The sequence below is a fragment of the Microcaecilia unicolor genome, chromosome 9, assembly GCF_901765095.1.
Source record: "Microcaecilia unicolor chromosome 9, aMicUni1.1, whole genome shotgun sequence".
Lineage (NCBI taxonomy): Eukaryota > Metazoa > Chordata > Amphibia > Gymnophiona > Siphonopidae > Microcaecilia > Microcaecilia unicolor.
In genome coordinates this window covers 40,648,062-40,671,609 of record NC_044039.1, presented here as the reverse complement: position 1 = coordinate 40,671,609, position 23,548 = coordinate 40,648,062, and the positions used below count along the sequence as shown (strand labels likewise).

Here is a 23,548-nt window from a genome sequence, read left to right as displayed (position 1 = left end):
AGAGACAGCAGTAAACTAAAGGACATTGATTGAGGTTACAGAGGGTAGACTTGGAGTAATGTCAGACATTGGAGCCGACTCTGTGGGTGCTGTGGGTGCTTGAGCACCCCCAATATTGAGAAAATTCCTTGTATGTGTCTAGGGAGGGGTAATTTCCATTGGGCTTAGCACCCCCAATAATTTTGAAAAGTTGGCTCCTATGATGTCAGAAAGTACTTTTTTCACAGAGACAGTAGTGGATGCCTGGAATGCCCTCCTGGGGAAGATAGTGGAGATGAAAATGGTGATGGCCAGTGATGGACTTCAAAAACATGTGGGATAAACACAAAGGATCCTTATATAGGCACCTGGTATAAGAGGCTCACGTCTCATGCCAGGTCCCGGGTTGTCCATGTCAGGGCTGCTGCAAGTGCTTGCATCTTTCTCTCCCTGGGTCCAGCACCTCTCTTTCATCCTCCATCTCGCTGGTCCAGCATCTCTCCCATTCCTTCCCCCCCCCCCCCCATACCAGGTCTAGCATCTGTCTCTCTCCCTCCCTCCCCATGGTTCTTCTAACTTGATTTGATAGCCACCAGTAGCAGCACTATATCAACTAAAACAGTGTTTCCCAAGTCCGGTCCTAGAGTACCCCTTGTCAGTCAGGTTTTCAGGATATCCACAATGAATATGAATGAAAGATATTTGAATATAATGGAGGCAGTGTATGCAAATCAAGTTCATGCATATTAATTGTGGATGTCCTGAAAACCTGACTGACAAGGGGTACTCCAGGACTTGACTTGGGAAACACTGAACTAAAACAGCCTACTTTGGGGATTTAGCCTTCCCTGTGATATGTCCCGCCATCTGAAAAATATTTGTATGTAAGGAAATGGATGTTCAGGTCAATGCTTTTAGAAAAACACTAGTATTTCAGAAAAGGTTTTGCAAACTTAGACCTTTTTTCTAAAATAAAAGAAATGCTACAAAAGTAGCACATATATTTGGTTCCAATCAGAATTGGAGAGTGCTTAAGGGTGGGGGAGGGGATAGCATTTTGATGTGGTTTTAATCTCTCAGAAGATTAAAACCACATCAAAATGCCAAAATTTAGAGTTTTGGCACTCATCACCGTACCATATGTACTCATGTATAAGTTGATCTCGTGTATAAGTCAAGGACAGTTTTGGCACTAAAAATGGCCAAAACTGCTGTAACCTGTTTGTAAGTCAAGGCTGAAAATAGATCCAACATTGCTCCTTCTTTCTTCTTACTCTTCACCTCTGAACATTGCGCTCGCTCTCTCTCTCTCTTTCTCATCCCTCTATCTCTGGGTCCAATATTGCTCCCTCCCTTTCTTCTCACATACCTCCAGATCCAACATTGCTACCCCTCTATCATCCCTCCCATTATTCAGCATCAATCTGTCTCTCCTACCTAAGGTTCAACATCTCAATTCCCCTTCCCCAACCCCTGTGCACCTTCAAGCTTGTCTTCTAAAAAGCAGTGGCAGCACAACAATACAAGTCTGCTGCCTGCTCCAGAGCACTGGTTCTGACCGGTCCGTTTGACTCAAATTCCAGTTTTCGCATAGGTGGGCAGGTCACAGGGAGTGCTCCAGAGTAGCGTGGGCAGATGGGAAAAATTTTCCCCACCCCAAATTGGCTCTAAATCAGCCCAAAACCCACCCAAAGTCAAACCCCGCCTCCAACGTCACCGACCCCGCCTCCAACATCACTGACCCCGCTCCCAACATCACTGACCCCGCCCCCTGACATCACCTCTGATGTCATTAACCCCGCCCCTGATGTCAACCCTACCCCGGAAAAGCTTCTATTGGACCAAATTGGACCAATAGAAGCCCCCGAAAAAAGCGCAAACCCCGCACAGCTGCAACGAAAAAGAAGCCCAATTTCCCGCAGCCCGCAGCCTTCGAAAATTTCCAGCATCCTGGCTTAAAAACCAGCCCAATTGGGTGGGAAACCCACCCATCTGGCAACACTGCTCCAGAGCAGGCCACAGTTAGCCTAAGTATATTCCTGTGCTGCCACTACTGTATAGAAGACAACTTTGAAGGTACACATTGGGGAGGGGAGGGGGGACTGAGATGCCAATCCCGGACTGGCAGAGGGAGGGAAGTAAAGGGAGAGATGCTGGATCATGCTATCATTGTGGATTGAGGGGGACAATTAATTTTATGAGCCGCTATGGAGAACGACCCATAGATAATACAACCCTGGTTTTTAAAGGCATTTTGGAGTCAAGATTTGCTGACAGCTATATATAGTAATTGACTAAGTGTCTGCATTTGATGTGCTTGCCTTCAAATGTGCTTGTGACATGAAAGCTCAACGCTCAGCGAGTCTTTTAGGGTTCTTTTAAATGCACAGACATAGATGTGCAAGTAGCGATTTTGGAAACCTGCACATAAGAGGAGCTTAACCGAGATTGGATAGCAGAGCCGGTAGTGGGAGGCGGGGCTGGAGGTTGGGAGGTGGGGATAGTGCGGGGCAGACTTATACGGTCTGTGCCAGAGCCAGTGGTGGGAGGCAGGACTGGAGGTTGGGAGGCAGGGATAGTGCTGGGCAGACTTATACGGTCTATGCCAGAGCCGGTGGTTGGGAGGCGGGGCTAGTGCTGGGCAGACTTATACGGTCTGTGCCCTGAAGAGCACAGGTACAAATCAAAGTAGGGTATACACAAAAGTAGCACACATGAGTTGTCTTGTTGGGCAGACTGGATGGACCGTGCAGGTCTTTTTCTGCCGTCATCTACTATGTTACTATCTGCGGGGAACTGATTAAGGAACTGTACTCCAAAGCTCTTTTTTAATTGCTTTTTGAGGTAGTTTTAAACACCAACATAGTATGCACAATTCCCCCTTCAAGACCTCCTCTAAACCCTAAGACCAAATGAGAAATTAGCCAACAGTTACGTGCAACTCAAAACAGATGTAAATGTTCCTGGGGAAATTTTCTGGGTTTTAGTGTTTTGCCATTCTAAAATGCATGTGTACTATAAAATGCCTCCTTCAAATCTCTGCAAGCCACCTTTTCTAAGATTGCTGTGTATGAAGGCATGCCAATTTACACATGTAAAATACACATTTTAAATATGTAAATGGTATGAAACTCTGCTAAATTCACCTCTTATGTTTTACTCAGTATGTGCCAGAATGTACACACTTAACTGAGCAGTCATTACGCTTACCCCCTGTTTACTAAGCCGTGCTAGCAGCTGCAATGCGCTAATGCCGACACAGCCCATTTTACTTTGGATAATGTAAGAATCCATTTTGTTTGTTATTTGTGTATTTCTTAAAAACTCCCCCCCCCCCCTGTTTACCAAGCCGTGTGGCAATGCCAACACAGCCAATTCAAAGTGAATGGGCTGTGCCGGCATTAGCGCACTGGCAGCCGCTAGTGTGATTTTATAAACAGGGTTTTTTTTTTTGTTGTTATTCATTTTTTCTGTATCAAGATTTATTCTTGGAAATATTTTGTAAAATTGCATGAAATTTGTTAAATAAATACATTTTCAGGCTTTTGCCAAAAGAATAATAAGGAGGAGGGACATATAAATCATGAAAGCCAAAAATGTACTGCCTGATAACGGAAGGGATTTTCTAGGATTTTCTTTTACCTGGGTCCCGAAAAAGATAGCAGAATTAAAAGATATAGATCTCCAACCATGGAAATCCTACGATTAAAAGGAAATGAAAACAGTACAAGATATTCCAGAGTAGATCCATCAAACATCTTAAATACTATATAGGCCAATTAAAAAGAATGCAGACCTGTACAGGGAGCCAGTGAAGAGAAATAAATATCGGAGTAACTTTATCAAACTTTTTTAAATGAAATATAAGTTTGGCAACAGTGTTCTGAAGATCTGAAGCTTAGTACGCAGCCTAACTGTAAGAGACGCATAAAGACTATTACAGTACCTAAGGACCCTGTTTACTAAGGTGCGCTAGCATTTTTAGCGCATGCAAACCATGGAGATGCCCATAGGAATATTATGTGCATCTACACGGTTAGTGCATGCTAAAAACGCTAATGCGCCTCTAGCACGGCTTAGTAAATAGGGCCCTAAATGAGATCAAATGAGGGCCTGAACCAAAACAGAAAAATGTTTTTCATCAAAATAATGACAAACATTACAAGTATATAATCTAAATTTCTCAGGTATCCAGCCAAATATAAAGAAGTCAATACTTTGATGAAAAGTTTCCAAACAACCATTCAATAACTTATATATATATATATATATATATAGTTTTAATTGACCTCAGCGATGTTCATTGCCAACAAACTATTGTTTTTTATGGCATTGTGTGCAACATCTGCTTCTTCATTGGTCAATTCTAATACCTTTCTTAGCTTTTGCAAATAACTTTAAATATATATGATATAACTTATCTTTTTTAATCCTTTTTTCCATTGGACCCAGGGGTTCTATTGTCCGACATATGTTTAGCTCGAACACGAGCTGTCTCAAGGACAATCCCCTAAAATATAAAAACGTTGATTAGTATACTATATTCTTTGCTCAGAACCTAAGAATTACCTGGTAAATAAGCAAGGAAACATATTTCTATCAAAGACTCACCCTGAGAACTTATTAGCGCCAGCTCTACTATGTATCTTATCAGCAAAGATGGTGGCGGCGTTTCTTGTTCAAATTTAAATACCATCTTAATATTGACGTAAAAGTCAACATTACAAGTACACACCTAATTGCATCACATGTACTTTTAAGCATGACATAATTTTATAAAAGCCTTATAACGCTCAGAATGTCAACGGTAGAAGTGGAATTAAAATTGGACACCTGTATTACCCTAGTTCTAACCTGGGTTGTTAAATATACCTCTTAGGGGTCCTTTTAATTAGTTGTGGCAAATCGTGGTCTTAGCATGCCCTTGCATGGGTTTTTCCTGCATGCTAAGGCCATTTTTACCACAGCCATAAAGGGCCAGATTCTGTATATGGCGCCTAGATTTGAACGCGAAATCCAGGTGCATTCTAAAAGTGCACGAGTAACTTAATTGGCTCAACAAGCAAATCAGCACTTAACAAGCAATAATGAGCACTAATTGACAATAATTGCAAGTTACACACACAACTTGGTAAGCGCATTCTATAATGAACTGCACCTAAATGGTGAAGAGCACAGTTCAAAATCAATGCGTGCAGTTTAAAAGGGTGTGTTTTGGGTGTTTCTTGGGTGTTTTGTGTTCCAAATGTATATGTGTAGCTATAGAATATGGCACAGTCCGCTTAAATCTACCTACCAGGATTTACCCAAGGTTTTCATTGGTGTAAATGGAAGCATGCAAATTTAGGCGTGATGATATCAACTAAGTATATTTGATATACCACACGTAAATCTTATAGAATACACTTAGGCAAAACTGAATTCCGCGCAGATTTTTTGCCACCATATATAGAATCTGGTCCAAGATGGCTGATTTTCTTCTTCTTTTTTTTTTTATATTATTGGCCATACGCTAATAAAATTACCGTGTGAGCACTTACTGTCACCCATTTTGTAGACATTGAGGGCTCATGCAATAATCCTGTGTTAACCAGTAGTTTTGATAACTGATTAGCAAAGGAACGCCCTCTCTCCACTCCCCTGAAACACCCTCTTCCAAAAAAAAGAGAAAAAATTTTGGCACGTGGATTAGCACACGCTAAATTGGCACTTACTGCAGAAAGCCTGAGTGCGCCTTACGGTATGCCATTTTAAGTTGCTTTAGGCACGTGTTAGCACCTAACAGTAAAAGGGCCCCTTAGTTTATAAGATTTTGGGATAGATGTCTCATAATGATGCAGTAGGCTTAATCTTGTACAGTGCAAGCACTGTTGTTAAGAATTTGTGTCCTCTCACTAGTTAAAATTTAACTGCACAACTCATTGGTTAAAATTTATCTGCTTAATTTTAGGGAAAATCAAAGGAATTCCAGATGTGGAGTTTAAGGATAGCCAGATGGTGTTGATATTCAGTTCTATCATAAGGCTGCATAAATAGCTATTCTAAACATATTTGATTGGGGGCTGCATATTCAGCAATCTGATTTAATCAGATATACTGGCTTCAAAATCAACTTAAGGATAACTAGCTAAGTTATGCGATTAACTGTAAATGTATTTCTCTCTTCTAAATATTATCCCCAATATTATCACTTTTTCTTTAATATATATCGAGTTTTTTTTAGTATGCATAGTACTGTACATATTTCTCCTCCCTTCTGCCCCTTTCTGTCTCACCCTACTGCTCTGTTCCTTCTACTTTCTCTTTTTTATATCCTTTAATATAAGTTTGTCTGTCACATATGCTATACAGTTGATGAGATGGCAATGGTGCTGGTTCATTCATTGTTTGGTTTTACTGGACTGAATTGCTCTTAGAATGAGATGTCCAGCAGTGTTATTCAATAAAATGTTCACTGTTCCCATATTGATTGAAAATTTAAATATGTTGATATTAGGTGGCTAGTGAGTCAGTAATTTACTCTGCTTCATTGAGCGTTGGCTGTTATTTTTGCTCATTGGGAATTTACAGAGTTCAATAGCTATTTTCCTTAAGAGCCTCTGCAAACAGATATCCTGCTGAATGTCTTCTTGGCCATTGCTGTGGACAACCTTGCTGATGCTGAGAGTTTGACCTCTGCCCAGAAGGAGGAAGAAGAAGAAAAGGAACGGAAAAAGCTAGCCAGGTAACATAGTAACATAGTAGATGACGGCAGAAAAAGACCTGCATGGTCCATCCAGTCTGCCCAAGACAAACTCATATGTGCTGCTATGGGTTTCTTTATTTTGGTTTGTTAACAGAGAAAATTAGGAGTTGAGCTATTGTGTTATCCCTTAAGAAACCAAGATTCCAGATAGATCCCAACATTTCATTCATCATGCCAACTTTGAGCATTGCACAGCAAAATTCATCCCACAAAGCAGGAAACTGCTTATGCATGCAGCCACTGAGCTATGCCATGAGTAGGTGAGAGGGCTGAGGAACATAGTCTGCAAGATATTGTTTGAGAACATGATAACCCAAGAAGAAGGATATAAACTTATGCCTGAGCTCAGCTAAGAACCTACTTCATATTTACAGATTTCCTGTGATAAGGATAGGAAGACTAGAAGAGCAGGTGGTGGTACAATATCAGAATTGAAAGTTGCTCTTGTGACTGTAGAAGATACAGTCATAAGGGCAAATTTTAAGCTAAATCTGACCAGGGAAGATTTGAGACTTCTATTGGTTGGGGTGGGGCGGAGGATGGCTGCGTATGACTGGTAGTGCTATAGAAATGATTTGTATTAGTAGTAGTAGTAGTATAGTCTTTCAGAGCAGTGATGGATCTAGATTTGGTCTTCCATTATCTTCCCAGGCAGGTCAAATAGAGAGTAGGAGGTCTAAGGTTTTACAGAACATAAGAGCAGAGCAGTAGGACTTTGGTGTCTAATGATCATATTAGAAGGGGGAGCAGAACCTGAAACTTTACTCTTTGGTCCCATACAATCTACATAAGTAAGAGAGATGCACTGGTAGCTTCACATTTTTGCCTCCACAGACTACACCAGGAGGAGGAGTAGAAGTACTGGCAGCTTCACATTTTAGCCCCTTACAACCCACAGAGAAACAGAGAATATGATGCCAACAAAGACCAAAAGGCCAATCTAGTCTGTCTGTCCACAGCAGTTGTTGAATCTTTAATCCCTTCCTCTCTCTAAGAGACCAGAGGAAACCAGACACGGGGCATCTGTTTAGGTTGCTGCCATCACGTGACCCCCCCTCAAAGATTTATCCTCTGTGCTTTTTCTCATGCTTTCTTGAGTTCAGATACTTTTGGTAGCTGTCTATTTTTTAAGCTTGTATGCATTACTGTAAGACTCCTGAGGCAGGCACTAGCTGAAACACGATGCCATGTTGATTTTCTTATGAAAAAAGAGTTTTTCCTCCAAAGACATATCAGACATGAACAAAAGAATATGGAGGAAAACTCTAAGAACATATAAACATAACATAAAGAGAGCTAAAGCAGAATATTATAGCACATATGCGAACCCAGAGCAGATTAATACGAAAAAAGTATTTAACTCGTGAACAGCCTACTGAACACCCAAGGTTTACTAGCATCAAATGAAGCACCACCAACTGCAGACAAGCTTGCAAATTACTTTAAGCAAAAAAATAGCAAAAACAAGATCAAATCTTTCTGTAACACAAACATCCCTCACTGACTTCTTACACAAATATGAAACCAACAACAATCACATCAAAGCAAACAGAATCTGGTCCTCCTTTAAAATACCCACAACCAGCTCAGTTAAAACATTACTGATAAAATACGCATATGCAAATTGTCTACTAGATAACTACCCTAATTACATGGTGAAAAATCCACCAGACTGGTTCATCAAATGCTTTACTGAAAACATAGAATATGTTTTTGAATGGTTATTTCCCTTCTGACAAAGGAGACATTGTACTTACCCCACTCCCTAAAAACACAACTAGTAAGATCAGTGAACTCACAAACTATAGACCAGTGGCTTCAATACCATTATTGACCAAAACGATGGAGGGTCTAGTAGCACAACAATCAATGGAATACTTGACATATATCTCAGTCCTTCATAACTCTCAATCAGATTTCAGACCACTACACAGCACTGAGACAGTCATAATCACTCTGATAACAAATTCAGAAGACTAATATGCCAAAGACAGAAAATTCTACTACTACAACAATTAGATAAATCAAATGCTTTCGATCTAGTTGACCACACAACATTAATGACCCTTCTCGACAATCTGGGAATTAGTGGTGCAGTGGCAGCATGGCTTAGTGATTTTCTAAGGATTAGATCCTATATTGCAAAGATGTCTAATCAGTTTTCAGCCCCTTGGACCGCTGAGTGCGGGGTGCCACAGGGTTCTCCAATATCACCTATATTGTTCAATGTTATGATGGCTCCACTCGGCAAAAAACAGGAACAAATGAAATTTAACCCATTCATATATGCTGATGATGTCACTATTTATATACTTTTAATGACAATATCACAGAAATATTGGCTAAGCTTAAAAAAGCTCTGGACCTTATGGCAAAGTGGGCCACAATTTTCAAACTTAAGCTAAATAGAGATAAAACCAAATTCCTGGTTCTATCTAGCCCGCACAATCCCACTTCTTACCAAAACTTCACAATCGACCAACAAACATACCAAATCGAAAAACAACTAAAAATACTTATTCTTGCTAAACATCTAACTCTTGAAAGTCAAACATCAGCACTCACATCAAAATGTTTCAATACACTATGGAAATTGAAAAGAACTATTTTCCCAGATAATCATTTTGTCTAATAGTGTAATCGCTGATTTTGTCACAACTGGGCCATTGCATTGCAGCATATTTAGGGTGCAAGGAAATCATACAAAAAATCACTGTAAACCATTCAAAACACAGGTGCAAGATTGATATTTAAAAAGTTGAAATATGAAAGAGCAACCCCACTACTTGAAATGCTACACTGGCTCCCAATGAAGACAAGACTATTTTTCAAACCTAGCATTCTCCTGAGTACTTGCTAGACCTGACTGAACTATCCCCAAGAAATGCAAGCCCAGAAACCAGAGGCTACTTACTACTTATTTTCCCAACAGCAGAAACATAACTTACAAATCCATCTACATGGCTGGATTTAGCTATCTGAGGTCCAAATGGTGGAATTCATTACCCAAGGTCACAGGAAACATTAAAAACTATCTTCAGTTCAGAAAAGAACTGAAGACCCGCCTTTTCAAGAAATTCTATGGATAACTAAATATGATACTGCTGTTCCACATCACTTTGTAACTATAATGCACCACTCTCATTTCGCCTAACTGTAAATTATAAGCCACTTTGAACCAAAATTTGTTTTTGGATAATAGTGGGATACAAGAATGAATGAATAAATAAATAAATAAAATACTGCCTGCAAAGGAGTTTGTATATCAAATCAACATAAATAGATATTCCTTTCCTGCTTTCTAGATAAATACATTGCCTCCCCCCTTTCCTTGTAAGCCATGCAATTCTGTTGCTTTGATATTATACAACTTTTGGTTTGGTGATACCCTAGTGTGTCCAAGGGCATGCTCAAAAATAATTTATTTTCCCTGGTCCTCTCTCCATTATCACTCAGTACATGCCTTCTTGCCTCCAGGGCAGATTATTCAACAGGGAGAAAATATTTAATCTTACCACTTAAGGTAAGATAAATACCACTTAAGAAGAGGGTCAATATTGTTTTGCAGGTGAAATAAAAAAATAAACCCCATGCCTTCCCTATCCCAAACCAGTCCATTCCAAATGCAGGATGTCGCCATCACGTGCCCTCTGAACATGACTAGTGTAGCTAATGATCTGCCCCTGAAGTACAGCTTTAATTGCTCCCCAATAAATCAAAGGATCATTCTCATGTTCACTATTGTGGTATTTATAGCCCTTCCACCACTGGAGCAACTTCTTCCTAAAGATCACATCCTTATACAATGCCAGGGGGAAGACCCAGCATGAGTCCCCTGCTCGCGCCCCCAGAGGGTGCCAGTCCACACAGACTCATGCGTGATCAGATATCACATAGAGGCCAATCTCCACTCTAGTATTTTATTTATTTATTTGTAGCATTTGTATCCCACATTTTCCCACCAATTTGCAGGCTCAATGTGGCTTACATTTGCCGTAATGGCGGTTGCCATTTCCGGGTAATAGAATTACAAATTGTATAGCGTTAAGGTGCATGCCTACATGGTAACATACATGGAACATAACATATATGGTGCAGATCATGGTATATATATATATATATATATATATATATATATATATATATATATATATATATATATATATATATATCATGTGCATACATACATGGTAGAGAAGAGTCCATTATGGCATTGCATGAAGGTTCCTGAGTAATAGATTGGATTATAACCTACGTTAGGTCATCGACTTTAAAGAGACCCTATTTGACATAAGGGTTACAGTGGTAGTGCTTGTCATGTGATAAAATTTCGGTTTTATGTAGATCATGTATAGTGTTTTTGTTTAGTATTTAAGATGGATGTTTATGGTATACCTTCTTGAAAAGATCTGTTTTCATTAGCCTTCGGAAGATGGTTAGGTCCTGTTTTGTTTTTATGGCCTTCAGTAGTGCGTTCCATAGCTGCGTGCAGATGTATGAAAAGCTGGTCGCGTATGTGGATTTATATTTTAGCCCTTTACCATTAGGATAGTGGAGATTGAGGAATGTGCGTGATGATCTTTTTGCGTTCCTAATAGGCAAGTCTATAAGGTCTGACATATAGGCTGGGGCTTCTCCGTAAATGATTTTGTGGACCAGGGTGCAAACTTTGAATGCAATTCGTTCTTTTACTGGGAGTCATGCAGTTTTTCTCTTAGGGGTTTGGCACTTTCGTATTTCATTTTCCCAAATATGAGTCTGGCTGCTGTGTTTTCAGTGGTTTGAAGCTTCTTAATGATTTGTTCTTTGCATCCGGCATAGATGGCATTACAGTAGTCTAGATGGCTTGGCACCATTGATTGTACTAGGCTGCGGAATACTTCCCTCGGGAAGAAAGGTTTGATTCTTTTAAGTTTCCACATTGAGTAAAACATTTTCTTTGCTATATTTTTCGTATGGTCTTCGAGTGTGAGATTTCGGTCAATTGTGACTCCCAGAATTTTCAGACTGTCTGAGACCGGAAGGATGTAGTCCGGGGTGTTTATGGTATTGGGTTTGTTTGTGTTGTATTGTGAGGACAGGATGAGACATTGTGTTTTTTCTGCGTTTAGCTTCAGTTGGAATGTGTCCACACATGAGTTCATTGTTTGGAGGCTGTGTGTGATTCCATTTCTGATTTAGTATGTCCCAAGAATAAGGAGACAGAAAATAGTCAATACAAGATTGAGTGGAATAGGCCCAGGATAGGTGGTGTAATCTCTGTCAGTAGAATGTAAGACCCTCCAAATGTCCACTAAATCCAACTGCTGACAGAAATTAGGCAAGCCTCAAGCAGGATGAGCTACTTCCCCCCTTGAATTATGAGATTGATCTAAGTCTGAATCCCAAACTAAAGTAATGAGCAGTGTGGATGAGAAGCAGAGTGGTCACCCTCTGATAAAATTTCCGGTCAAAACTATTAGGAGCATAAAGTACCAATTCCAGTTGTGCCAGGGCCACCCGACACATCACATAATTTCCCTCTGGATCAGAGGCAAGGGGAAAGATTTTGTCTGCTACTCATTTCCGTATTAGGACCACTATTCCTCCCTTTTTCCCTTTAGTGGAGGTCACAAGGCATTCATCCAGCCACCACTGATTCAATTTTGCACTCTCAGGGGCTGTTAAATGGATCTCCTACAAGAGAGCTATGTCTGTCTTTTGTCAATGGAGCTGGTGTAAGATTTTGATCTCTTAATTGGGAAATTTATAACGCCACATTCCAAGTGACTATTTTCATGTTATAGCTCTCAATGGCATCAAGTGTAGACCACAAACAAAGTACTGAAAGGGGAAGACCGTTCCAGCCTACAACCCCCCCCCCCCCCCCCCCCCCCCACCCACCGTGGCATGAAATAAAGCCACACTAAATCCCCCATCCATTCCCCTGAAAACCCAAGCTCCCTACAAGTAGGGCCATCAGGTAAAATGTCCACCCTATCCATCTCCCGTTCTATCGTGGAGAACAAGTCCCTAGAACAAACTACTATGGCCTAGATAAACCCCTCCAAGAAAACATTTTAAAAAAGCAAACACAAACCTCTTATAGGGGAGAAGGGCAATATTGTTTTGCAGGTGAAATAAAAAATAAACCCCACACTTTGCCCATCCCAAACCAGTCCAGTCAAAAAGAGGAGAATGTAGATGCTTGCAACCAAAAGTGGAGTTAGAGATTCGGAATAATCCATGAACCGCAGGCATGCTCAATGGAGAGCCTCAGACTTCAGAAGCTAAACAGAATTCTCTTGTCTCCAGCTCAAACCAAGTAGTAAAATAAAATCCCATCACATGGAGGGGCAAGGCAGGGCATACAGTCACAAACGGGCCAAAGTAGACTAATGAACAGGTTCTTGACCAAATAAAGACCCCCAAACTGTTCTTCTGCAGAAAAAAAATTTGACAGAAGACAGAGTTGTGCAGATAAATGAAAATGGATTCAATGTGCCCCCACAACTCAAGCCAGACAGCATGAGTGCCCCAATATAAGGGGAGCTCCGGGAAGCAGTCCATCTAAAATATCCAAAGGCATAAGGAAAGTCACTGGCCACATTAAAAAGTTTTAAGGCTCAGGAACTGTCGGGGAGCCTGCCTGCCTAGAAGGTGCTACAGTCAATTAAAGGCCATCCAAAAAGCACTGTGCACCATCCACATTTTCAAATAACTGTATGTTATTCTGATACTGGACTCATAGACGGGCCAAATAAAGCAGAGCAAAGTGGATGTAATCCTCGAAAAGCTTGGAGCAGATGGGTACAAAGCTACGCCATTTAGCAGCCACGTTCCCTGAATAGTCCTGAAAACACAGTCTTTTTTTCTCTTTGTAGGCTAAAGTTTTCCCACCACACAACGCTTGTAAAATGGCAGTTTTATGGGCAAAGTTTAATAATTTTATTATCACCACTCTGAGACGTCCATAAGCCAACTTTATAGAGCCCAATCTATGAGCCCACTCAGCTCTCAAGGGTCCATGATGCATGGGGAGCGCCAATTCTCACGGGAGCCAAGCTTCCATAAACCCTATAAGCTCTGCATCTTTTATGGCTTCTGGGAGCCCCACAAACCTTACATTGCTCCTCCAAGCATGGTTTTCCAGGTCTTCCAGCTTCTCACGGCAAGCCACCAAGGCGTTCTGCAGATGTTCCTGGGAATCCTCTATTTTGCAAGTGTGGTCTTCCAGCTCTACTGTGCATATTGAGCAAACACAAGGCCCAGCTCCTCCAAAGTTCCCTGGACTTTGCCCAATTTGTCATCCAACGGCTGAAATCTTTTATCAAGCATCACCTCCATGACCATTGCCACTTCAGCTGCTACCTCCACAACCCAGGCTGAATTCAATGTTTGACCCATGGGGCTTCGGGATGCCACCATCTTGTCCTCATAGGCTTTTGAGCACATCAGATCTCGACGGGCTGCTTTAGTTCCCATTCCAAGGAGAACTGAGCCCCTACACACGCTCCCATGTGCCGATGATGTCCGGTGAGTGGTCCCCAAAGGCAAATAGGGGAGTTATGTTTGCAAAAAAAGCAGGGTTAGATAGGCAGGGCAGCAGGAGAGAATGGTCTCAATGCCCTCTCTCCAGCATGGCATCACATCCACACCAGGATTTTTTTTTTTAAGTGGCACTTACCAGTCTCTGCTTTATAGACTACAAACAGGTGTTCTGCCTCTGGAACATTTTGTCAGTCATGTTTGTACTAGCCAATTCTGTAGCCCTTAACAATTTGCTTGCTCTCAGCTGTAACTGCTCCAAGCTTATGACCTACCAGACAGCTCCAGGTCAACGGGGCAATCTGAACCAGTCCTGTTTTTTTATTCCCACTGAATACAATGGGATACAACAAGGATGAGCTCAGCTTGTCCATGAATGACCTCAATCCATTAGGTAAACTTACTTTTTATAGCATTAATTGATCCCAACTGTGCTCCTTGCAAATTCATAACAGCAACTGGCACTTCTTGTGATTTTACTTCCGGTGTATCTTGGTGTTTTAAGGCTGTTGTAACCATGCTCTGTGTAAATGTGCCTGAAGTGAGGTGTTCTGTTGATGTAGTTTTTGTGTAGAAAAATCCTGTTTGTTCCATTTTCCCATTAAGAGATGGTGTAATATTTACAGTGTTGCCTTTTTATATGCTGCATGGCTAGTAATAGGGGTGTGGCTATATGGGGGATGTGGCTACTGTAGTGGCGGAGCTATGGGTAGACACTAAGGCTGGCCCTGTAGGAGTACTGGCACCTTTATTCCTAGAAAAAAGCACTGGCAAAATTAATTTCTAAACTAAATAATAACAGCGGCATAATCAAAAGAGAAGGACGCCCATCTTCTGACACAAATCGGGAGATGGGCATCCTTCTCTCAGGGTCGCCCAAATCAGCATAATCGAAAGCCGATTTTGGGTGTCCTGAACTGCTTTCCATCGCGGGGATGACCAAAGTTCACGGGGGCGTGTCGGCAGTGTACCGAAGGCGGGATTGGGGCGTGGTTAAGAGATGGGCGATAATGGAAAAAAGAAGGGCATTTTGACAACTTTACTTGGTCTAATTTTTTTCACGACCAAGCCTCGAAAAAGTGCCCGAACTGACCAGATGACCACCAGAGGGAATCGGGGATGACCTACCCTTACTCCCCCAGTGGTCACCAACCCCCTCCCACCCCCCAAAAAAATTTTAAAAACATTTTTCCAGCCTCTATGCCAGCCTCAAATGTCATACCCAGCTCCATCACAGCAGTATGCAGGTCCCTGGAGCAGTTTTTAGTGGGTGCAGTGCACTTCAGGCAGGCGGACCCAGGCCCATCCCCACCTACCTGTTACACTTGTGGTGGTAAATGTGAGCCCTCCAAAACCCACCACAAACCCACTGTACCCACATCTAGGTGCCCCCCTTCACCTGTAAGGGCTATGGTAGTGATGTACAGTTGTGGGGAGTGAGATTTTTTTTTTTGGGGGGGGGTTGGGGGGCTCAGCACACAAGGTAAGGGAGCTATGCACCTGGGAGCAATTTGTGAAGTCCACTGCAGTGCCCCCTAAGGTGCCCGATTGGTGTCCTGGCATGTCAGGGGACCAGTGCACTACGAATGCTGGCTCCTCCCATGACCAAAGGGCTTGGATTTGGTCGTGTCTGAGATGGGCGTCCTCAGTTTCCATTATCGACGAAAACCGAGGTCGTCCATCTACTACTACTACTACTATAAATCATTTCTATAGCCATATCTAAGGTCAACCTAAATTTTGAGATTTGGGTGTCCCCGACCGGATTATCGAAACGAAAAATGGACGCCCATCTTGTTTTGATAATATGGGATGCCACGCCCCTTCGCGGGGACGTCCTCAGAGATGGGTGCCCTTAGAGATGGGCGTCCCCATTCGATTATGCCCCTCTAAGTCAAATGATGTAGTTTTCTGCAGTTTTTTGGAATCCTTTAAAGCAGTCTTGGGACGAAATGTAATAAGCTTTATTCCCAGAGATACAAAGTCCTGATTCAGTAAGATCTTTTTCCTTAGAATAGGAGAAAAGTCTTAGTGAATCAGGCCCTAAATGATGGTGGAGGGGAAAAAACATTTTAGTATATCAGGCCCTTATTGTTTATGTTTTCTTTTGTTTGTGAAACGATTAGGACTGCCAGCCCAGAAAAGAAGCAAGAAAATGAGAAACTACCTGCGCCAGTTGAGGAGGAGACAAAAGAGGAGAAAATAGAACTGAAATCAATCACTGCTGATGGAGAATCTCCACCTACGACGAAGGTTTGAAGTTCAAAAGCAGTGCAACTTGTGGCAATCCCTAGGACTATCCACTTTCAACTCACTGCTTACTTTGTTTCGTCTCTTCCTCTGCTAGATCAATGTGGATGATTACCAAGCTAATGAAAATGAGGACAAGAACCCACATCCCTGCACAAATGAAATTCCAGGTAAAGACTTTCTTTGATCTCTTCTTCATGGGGCATGAAAGGGAGTTGCCAGGCTCCAAACAAAGTACACTTTGAAAAAGGAAATGTAGGCTCTGATCGCATCCTCGGGGATTCAGGCAGATAATCAGAAAGGCAGAGAGAATAGATTTAATAGAGGTTTAGCTGGCATTAAAAGAAAATTGCCTTGTTCTCATGTACTGTTCGTGTGGGCTGTGGAAGATAATCAAATATAACTGTTCAATCCAATTAAAGTTATTTTTCTAATTTTCAAGATTTTATGACTGACTAATACAGGATACAGTGGGGATGAGAAGAGACATTTGTTTAACATCAGTGTCATCAGTTATATACATTGTGTGTCAATAAGCCTGTCAAGGTAGCAGTGTTGTACTTAATTTGGGGGGTATATGTATATCTCAAGGGAGGCAACATAAGCAAGATTACAAAGCAAAATGATATGCCAACAGGATGTACCAAAAATAAACTTGATGGGCCTTATTTTCAAAAGACCCAGAACTGGAAAAACCCTTTATGAAAATAGGTTTATGTGGAGCCTATGGACAAAAGCTTAGCATGGACATGAAGGCGTATGGAGGGTAGGCACCTGTTATGAGGCAATTTCATAAAGACATGTAGGTATCTATGTGTCTTTATGAAATGGTATCACAGAAGCTATCAAAATCATGGATAAAATGCACCTGTGCCTACAAAAGAGAGGCAGGGATCTAAACCAGATAGAACAACACCAAAAGAAAAAAAAATTATGTCTTACCTGATCATTTTCTTTCCATTAATAGTAACAGATGAGTCCATGAAATGTGGGCTATATCCATCTACCAGTGGAGATAGAGGATAAAAGCTGAACTCTGTTATATATAGGGCAGTCATTGCCACAGCCAGATAGTATTACACCAACAAAGCAGCAAGAGCAACAAAGAACACAAACTTCTCCTTCCTCACAACACTGTAGGACATACAATCACAAACCCAGAACCTAAATGCGAAGAACAAATCTAACAGAGACAGCAAGACAGGGCAGTAAGATTGGACTCATATGTAACTATTAAAGGAAAGAAAATTATCCGGTAAGACATAATTTTCCTTCCATTACATCTAGCAACAGATGAGTCCAGGAAGGGTAGGATGTAGCAAAGCAGTCCTCAAGAAGGTTGGAACCTAGAGACCGTGTCGCGTGCTCGAGGACCTTGGCATACTGTCAGGCTTCTTCCCCGGGAACACTGGGTTCGTGAGCCCATGGGCCACTACCGTGGAGCGGCAGTGGCTGGCCTGATAGTAGTATTTAGACTGACACAGGACTGTCAGTGCTTATAAACATGGAGATGAATTACAACAACTTACAAATGAAGGTGGTAACATAGTCCAACAGCTGACACAGGACTGTCACTGCTTATAAACATGGAGAGGAATTACAACAACTTACAAATGAAGGTGGTGAGTAACATAGTCCAACAGAGGGTGGTTCCAATTGAGCGGGAAGCCTGGAGAAGTACAAGAAAACTTTCTGGACAAAGAAATACCCAGTGCAATATTACAACCCCCTTCCCTCCCACCTTCAGTACATCAGCTTCCTCTTCATCTCTACCGGTTAATAATAATCAGGGCAGCATTCAAACTCCACAGTCTGTCTTTGACATTTAAATTGCACCTGGATACTCGGCACCGGCTGGTATCTTTCTCTATAATATCACCAAAATTCGCCCTTTCCTTTCTGAGTACACTACCAGAACCCTCATCCACACTCTTATCATCTCTTGCTTAGACTTGCTTCTCACAGGTCTCCCACTTAGCCATCTCTCTCCACTTCAATCTGTTCAAAATTCTGCTGCACGACTAATATTCCGCCAGTGTCGTTATGCTCATATTAGCCCTCTCCTCAAGTCACTCCACTGGCTTCCTATCCGTTTCCGCATACAGTTCAAACTCCTCTTATTGACCTATAAGTGCATTCACTCTGCAGCTCCTCAGTACCTCTCCACTCTCATCTCTCCCTACATTCCTCCCCAGGAACTCCGTTCACTGGGTAAATCTCTCTTATCTGCACCCTTCTCCTCCACTGCTAACTCCAGACTCCGTTCCTTTATCTTGCTGCACCATATGCCTGGAATAGACTTCCTGAGTCGGTATGTCAAGCTCCATCTCTGGCCGTCTTCAAATCTAAGCTAAAAGCCCACCTTTTTGATGCTGCTTTTAACTCCTAACCCTTATTCACTTGTTCAGAACCCTTATTTTATCATCCTCACTTTAATATTCCCTTATCTCTTGTTTGTCCTGTTTGTCTGTCCTAATTAGATTGTAAGCTCTGTTGAGCAGGGACTGTCTCTTCATGTTCAAATGTACAGCGCTGCGTACATCTAGTAGCACTTTAGAAATGATAAGTAGTAGTAGTCTTTGCTGTAAAGGCAGATTTTAGAAATTCACATGTCCTAATTAGATTGTAAGCTCTGTCGAGCAGGGACTGTCTCTTCATGTTCAAGTGTACAGCAATGCGTACGTCTAGTAGCACTTTAGAAATGATAAGTAGTAGTAGTAGTATCTGGATATTGTCACTGACCTACAGCAATATCTGGAGAAAAATCAGAATAACTTAGGATAGCTTTGCCTCTCTTAAATTATCTGGATATCAATGCTGAATATCACGAGTTTCCAGATAAAGCACATCTCTGCCCAAGCTCCACCCTCAGACCAGACTGGTGCTATCTGAATAGGTCTGTGGTGATTTTGACTGGATAAATATTATATCAGGGAGCACCAAGGAAATAAAATTCCTAGATGTAATAAATGACTGCTTCTTGGAGCAACTGGTCCAGGAACCGACAAGAGGTGGACCATTTTTAGATCTAGTCCTTAGTGGAATGCAGAGGATGAGAGATAATGGTGTTGGATCTACTGGGAAACTGTGATCATAAATGATCCTGTTTAAGCTACTATCGGCGTGAAGCCACAAAGGAAATCTATTGGTGGCAGCATTTAATTTTGAAAAGGTGACTATGATAAAATGAGGAAAATGGTTAAAAAGAAGCTAAAAGGTAGTCACTGCAAAGGACTTAAATCAGGCATGGACATTGTTTAAAAATACCATCTTGGCTTGCCAGGAAATGACAGCCAGCATGATTAAAAAGTGAAGTGGAAGAGGCTATTACAGCCATAAGAATGACCTTCAAAGAGTGGGAAAAGACCCAAATGAAGAAAATAGAAGCAACATAAGTACTAGCAAGTTAGATGCAAAACATTGATAAAGAAGGTTAAAAGGGAATATGAAGAGAAAACTTGCCTCAGAGGCAAAACCTCACAGTAACAACTTTTCAGGTACACTAGAAGCAGAAAGCCTGCAAGGGAATCCATGGGACTATTAGTACTAGGAGCAAAAGGGGCACTCAGGAGGACAAGGCCATAGCGGAGAGGACTGAATGAATTCTTTGCTTCAGTCTTTTCAGAAGATGTAAAAGGATCTATCTGTACCAGAAATGGTTTTTCAAGGTGATGATGCAGAGGAACTGAAAGAAATCTTAATGAATCTGGAAGATGTCATGAGCCAAATTGACAAATTAAAGAGTAGTAAATCACCTGGACCAAATAGCATACATCCAAGGGTACTGAAAGAACTCAACCATGAAATTTCTGATCTGCTGTCATTAAAATTGCCCATAGTACCTGAAGATTGGAGAGTGACCAATGTAATGCCAATTTTTTTTAAAGGGTTCTAGGAGTGATTCGAGAAATTATGGACTGGTAAGCCTGATGTCAGTGCCAGGTAAAATATTAGAAACTATTATAAAAAATAAAATTATGGAACATATAGTTAAACATGGTTTAATGTGACAGAGTCACCATGGTTTCAGCTAAGGGAAATCTTGCCTCACCAACTTGCTTCATTTCTTTGATAAAGTTGAGCCAGTTGATGTAGTGTATCTAGATTTTCAGAAAGCTTTTGACAAAGTTCCTCATGAGAGACTCCTGAGAAAGTTAAAAAACCATGGGATTGGAGGCAATGTTCTGTTGTGGATTAGGAATTGGTTATTGGACAGCATACAGAGGGTGGGGTTAGATGGGCATTTCTCTTAATGGAGGCGAATGAATAGTGGAGTACCACCACAGGGATCTGTACTGGGATCGGTGCTATTTAACATATTTTATTTTATTTGTTATTTTTTTATTTATCATTTTACTTAATTACATTCACATTTATCACGTAAATGTAAGGAAAAACAGAAGTTAATATAAGGAAAAAGAAAAAACATTTTCTCACAACAATATATATAATTGTCCACAATTGGGGGGATCAAAGATCAGGAAAACAATCTCAAAGAAAATAAGAAAAACACCAAATGGTTAATCTTACAAATTCATATTTTCTGAGGGAGGAAGGTTAATTGGTAATTGCAGCCGGTACAGTGGTAACTAAAGGAAGTTGCTGCAGAGGGTTCTTCATCTGTCCTTTTAACTCCACAAACTCTTGTAATTTCTTGGGTTCAACAAATAAGTAATAAGGAAATAAACACTTACAAAGGAATCGCTCTAGGAAGGCCCACCTAGGGCAATGATTCTTGGCTTAAAAGCCAAGAGTTCACACCTCCTAGTCTGCGATTCCCTTGATATATCAGGAAATATATTATCTTTGAACCCAAAAAACTATCAGCCATGTATCGGAAATACAATTTCAAAACATTGTTCCTATCAAAATCAGAGGCAAAAGTCACTAGTAATATAACACTCTATATATTTTAGGAAGATTTATCATTCTGAAGTTATTTTTCCTTAATTGGTTCTCCAGAAGTTCCACTTTTTTACAAGAAACATGACTGTCCCTTCATTACCAGGATTAACTGATTTTCGTAGAGAAAACCATTTCCGTAATCGAAGTCTCTATTTTTATATCTTGGACTTCCACTTTGTTAGATAAGTATTGATATAATCACATATTATTCCTGAAAAATATTTGACATCTGAAGAAGAGAATTAATTCACACTCTGCAGCACTTCCCATAGTGTGTCCATTAGGACATTTTTTGGCTTCACCAGGTCCAATTTCTCCACAGAACCACTCCAGATATCTTCGGGGGAAGAGCTCACTCTCCAATCCCCCAGTTGGTTTATTATCCGGAGTCAATGCTGCGCCAGGACCTCCTCGGATCGCTGTGAGAATCCTAACCCACTTCGGGCGTTTCCACTGTCGACCTCCATAGCGAAGCGTTACTGTTTTCGGGTCTTGGAGAGGTCATGCCAACAGGGGGACCTCAAAGTCACTCCCTCTCCACTGAGATTCGGCAATAAAGCCTTGCTGTTCCCCGAAGCAGGAACCAATATCTTCGACGTTTATGACCCCGAATCTCTCCAAAGTAGACTGAGAAGTGGTAGGAACCCCAGCCGTGTTCGAGGAGGACAACACCACGGCTTTGCCTTTTTTCTTCCCCATTCTCTGGGGAGCGCGCCTACTCTTCAGGTATTCTGGTGTAAAACGGGAACTCAACTAACGTACGTCCTCCCTCGATGCCATCTTGGATCCTCCAGTTTGGGACACTCTTTGTCTGGTTCCTCCTCAGAGGCCTGTCTGATATGGGTAACCCTTCATCATAGCCCTCTAAGTCATTGAAACACGGAAGCCCCTCCACACTTACAAGGTGGTGTCCCTTCGGAGGGGAACATATTTAAAATTATCTGGAAATTGGAACAAGTGAGGTGATTAAATTTTCAGACACAAAACTATTTAAGGTTGTTAAAAAATTGCAGGAAGACCTTAGGAAAACTGGATTAGGAAATTGGAAGTCTGGGCATCCACAAGGCAGATGAAGTTTAATGTGGACAAATGCAAAGTGATGCACATTGGAGAAGAGTAATCTGAATCATAGTTACTGATGCTAGGGGTCCACCTTAGGAGTCAGCACATCAAGAAAAGATCAAGGTGTCATTGTAGACAATATGCTGAAATCTTCTTCCCAGTGTGCAGCAGTGGCCAAAAAATCAAACAGGGTGTGAGGAATTATTATGAAAGGGGTGCAAAATAAGACCAAGAATATTATAATGCCTCTGTATCACTCTGTATACTCAGGGTGATCTTACCTTGAGTATTGCATTCAATTCTGATCACCCTATCTCAAAAAAGATATAGCGGAATAAGAAAATGTTCAGAGAGCGACCAAAATGATAAAGGAGATGGAACTCCTCCCATATGAGGAAAGGCTAAGAGGTTATGGCTCTTCAGGTTGGAAAGAGACAACTGAGGGAAGATATGATTGAGGTCTACAAAATCCTGAGTGGTGTAGAAGTTAAATGATTTTTTTTACCTCTTTCAAAAAGTGCAAAGACTAATGGGACACTCAATGATGTACATGGAAATACTTTTAAAACAAATAGGAGGAAATATTTTTTTCACTCAATGAATAGTTAAACTCCGGAACTCTTTGCTAGAAGATATAGTAACAAAAGTTAGCGTATCTGGGTTTAAAAAAAGGTTTGGACAAGTTCCTGAAGGAGAAGTCCATCTGGCCCAATCTTTCTTCTTACGAAGCTGGTTTTTAATTTTTGTTTTCAGTCAGTTTATTTCAAACTTTGGTGAAAATAAGTAATATGCATCTCTAGATTTTCGGTTTAGGTTTAGAAATTAAAGAGAGGTGAAAATAAGAACAACAGACAGTTCACAGGCAGAAAATAAAGTTGTAAAAAAATCAAGAAAACAAAGCAGTATTTTAAAAATCTTTAATAATGTATAGTTCAATTGCTGGTACTGAAATCACCTAAAACAAGTGTTGTGTGAGCCATGTGAGAATACCGATTTGTTCAATAGTTTTGGAACTGTAGAAAGGGATTGAGGAGATTTCATTGCAGGATGTTTGAAATTTTAACAATTAAATTTGAGATT

General features: G+C 41.0%; 1 protein-coding gene across 1 annotated transcript in view; it reads left to right on the top strand.

The window, feature by feature from the left end:
• CACNA1C (calcium voltage-gated channel subunit alpha1 C) overlaps positions 1–23,548 on the top strand; it is a 1,308,019-nt gene that overhangs the window by 1,025,148 nt on the left and 259,323 nt on the right. The window contains 3 exon segments of the mRNA XM_030214166.1: positions 6,589–6,703; positions 16,378–16,504; positions 16,599–16,671. Of these exon segments, the coding sequence (XP_030070026.1) occupies positions 6,589–6,703; positions 16,378–16,504; positions 16,599–16,671 (315 nt within the window).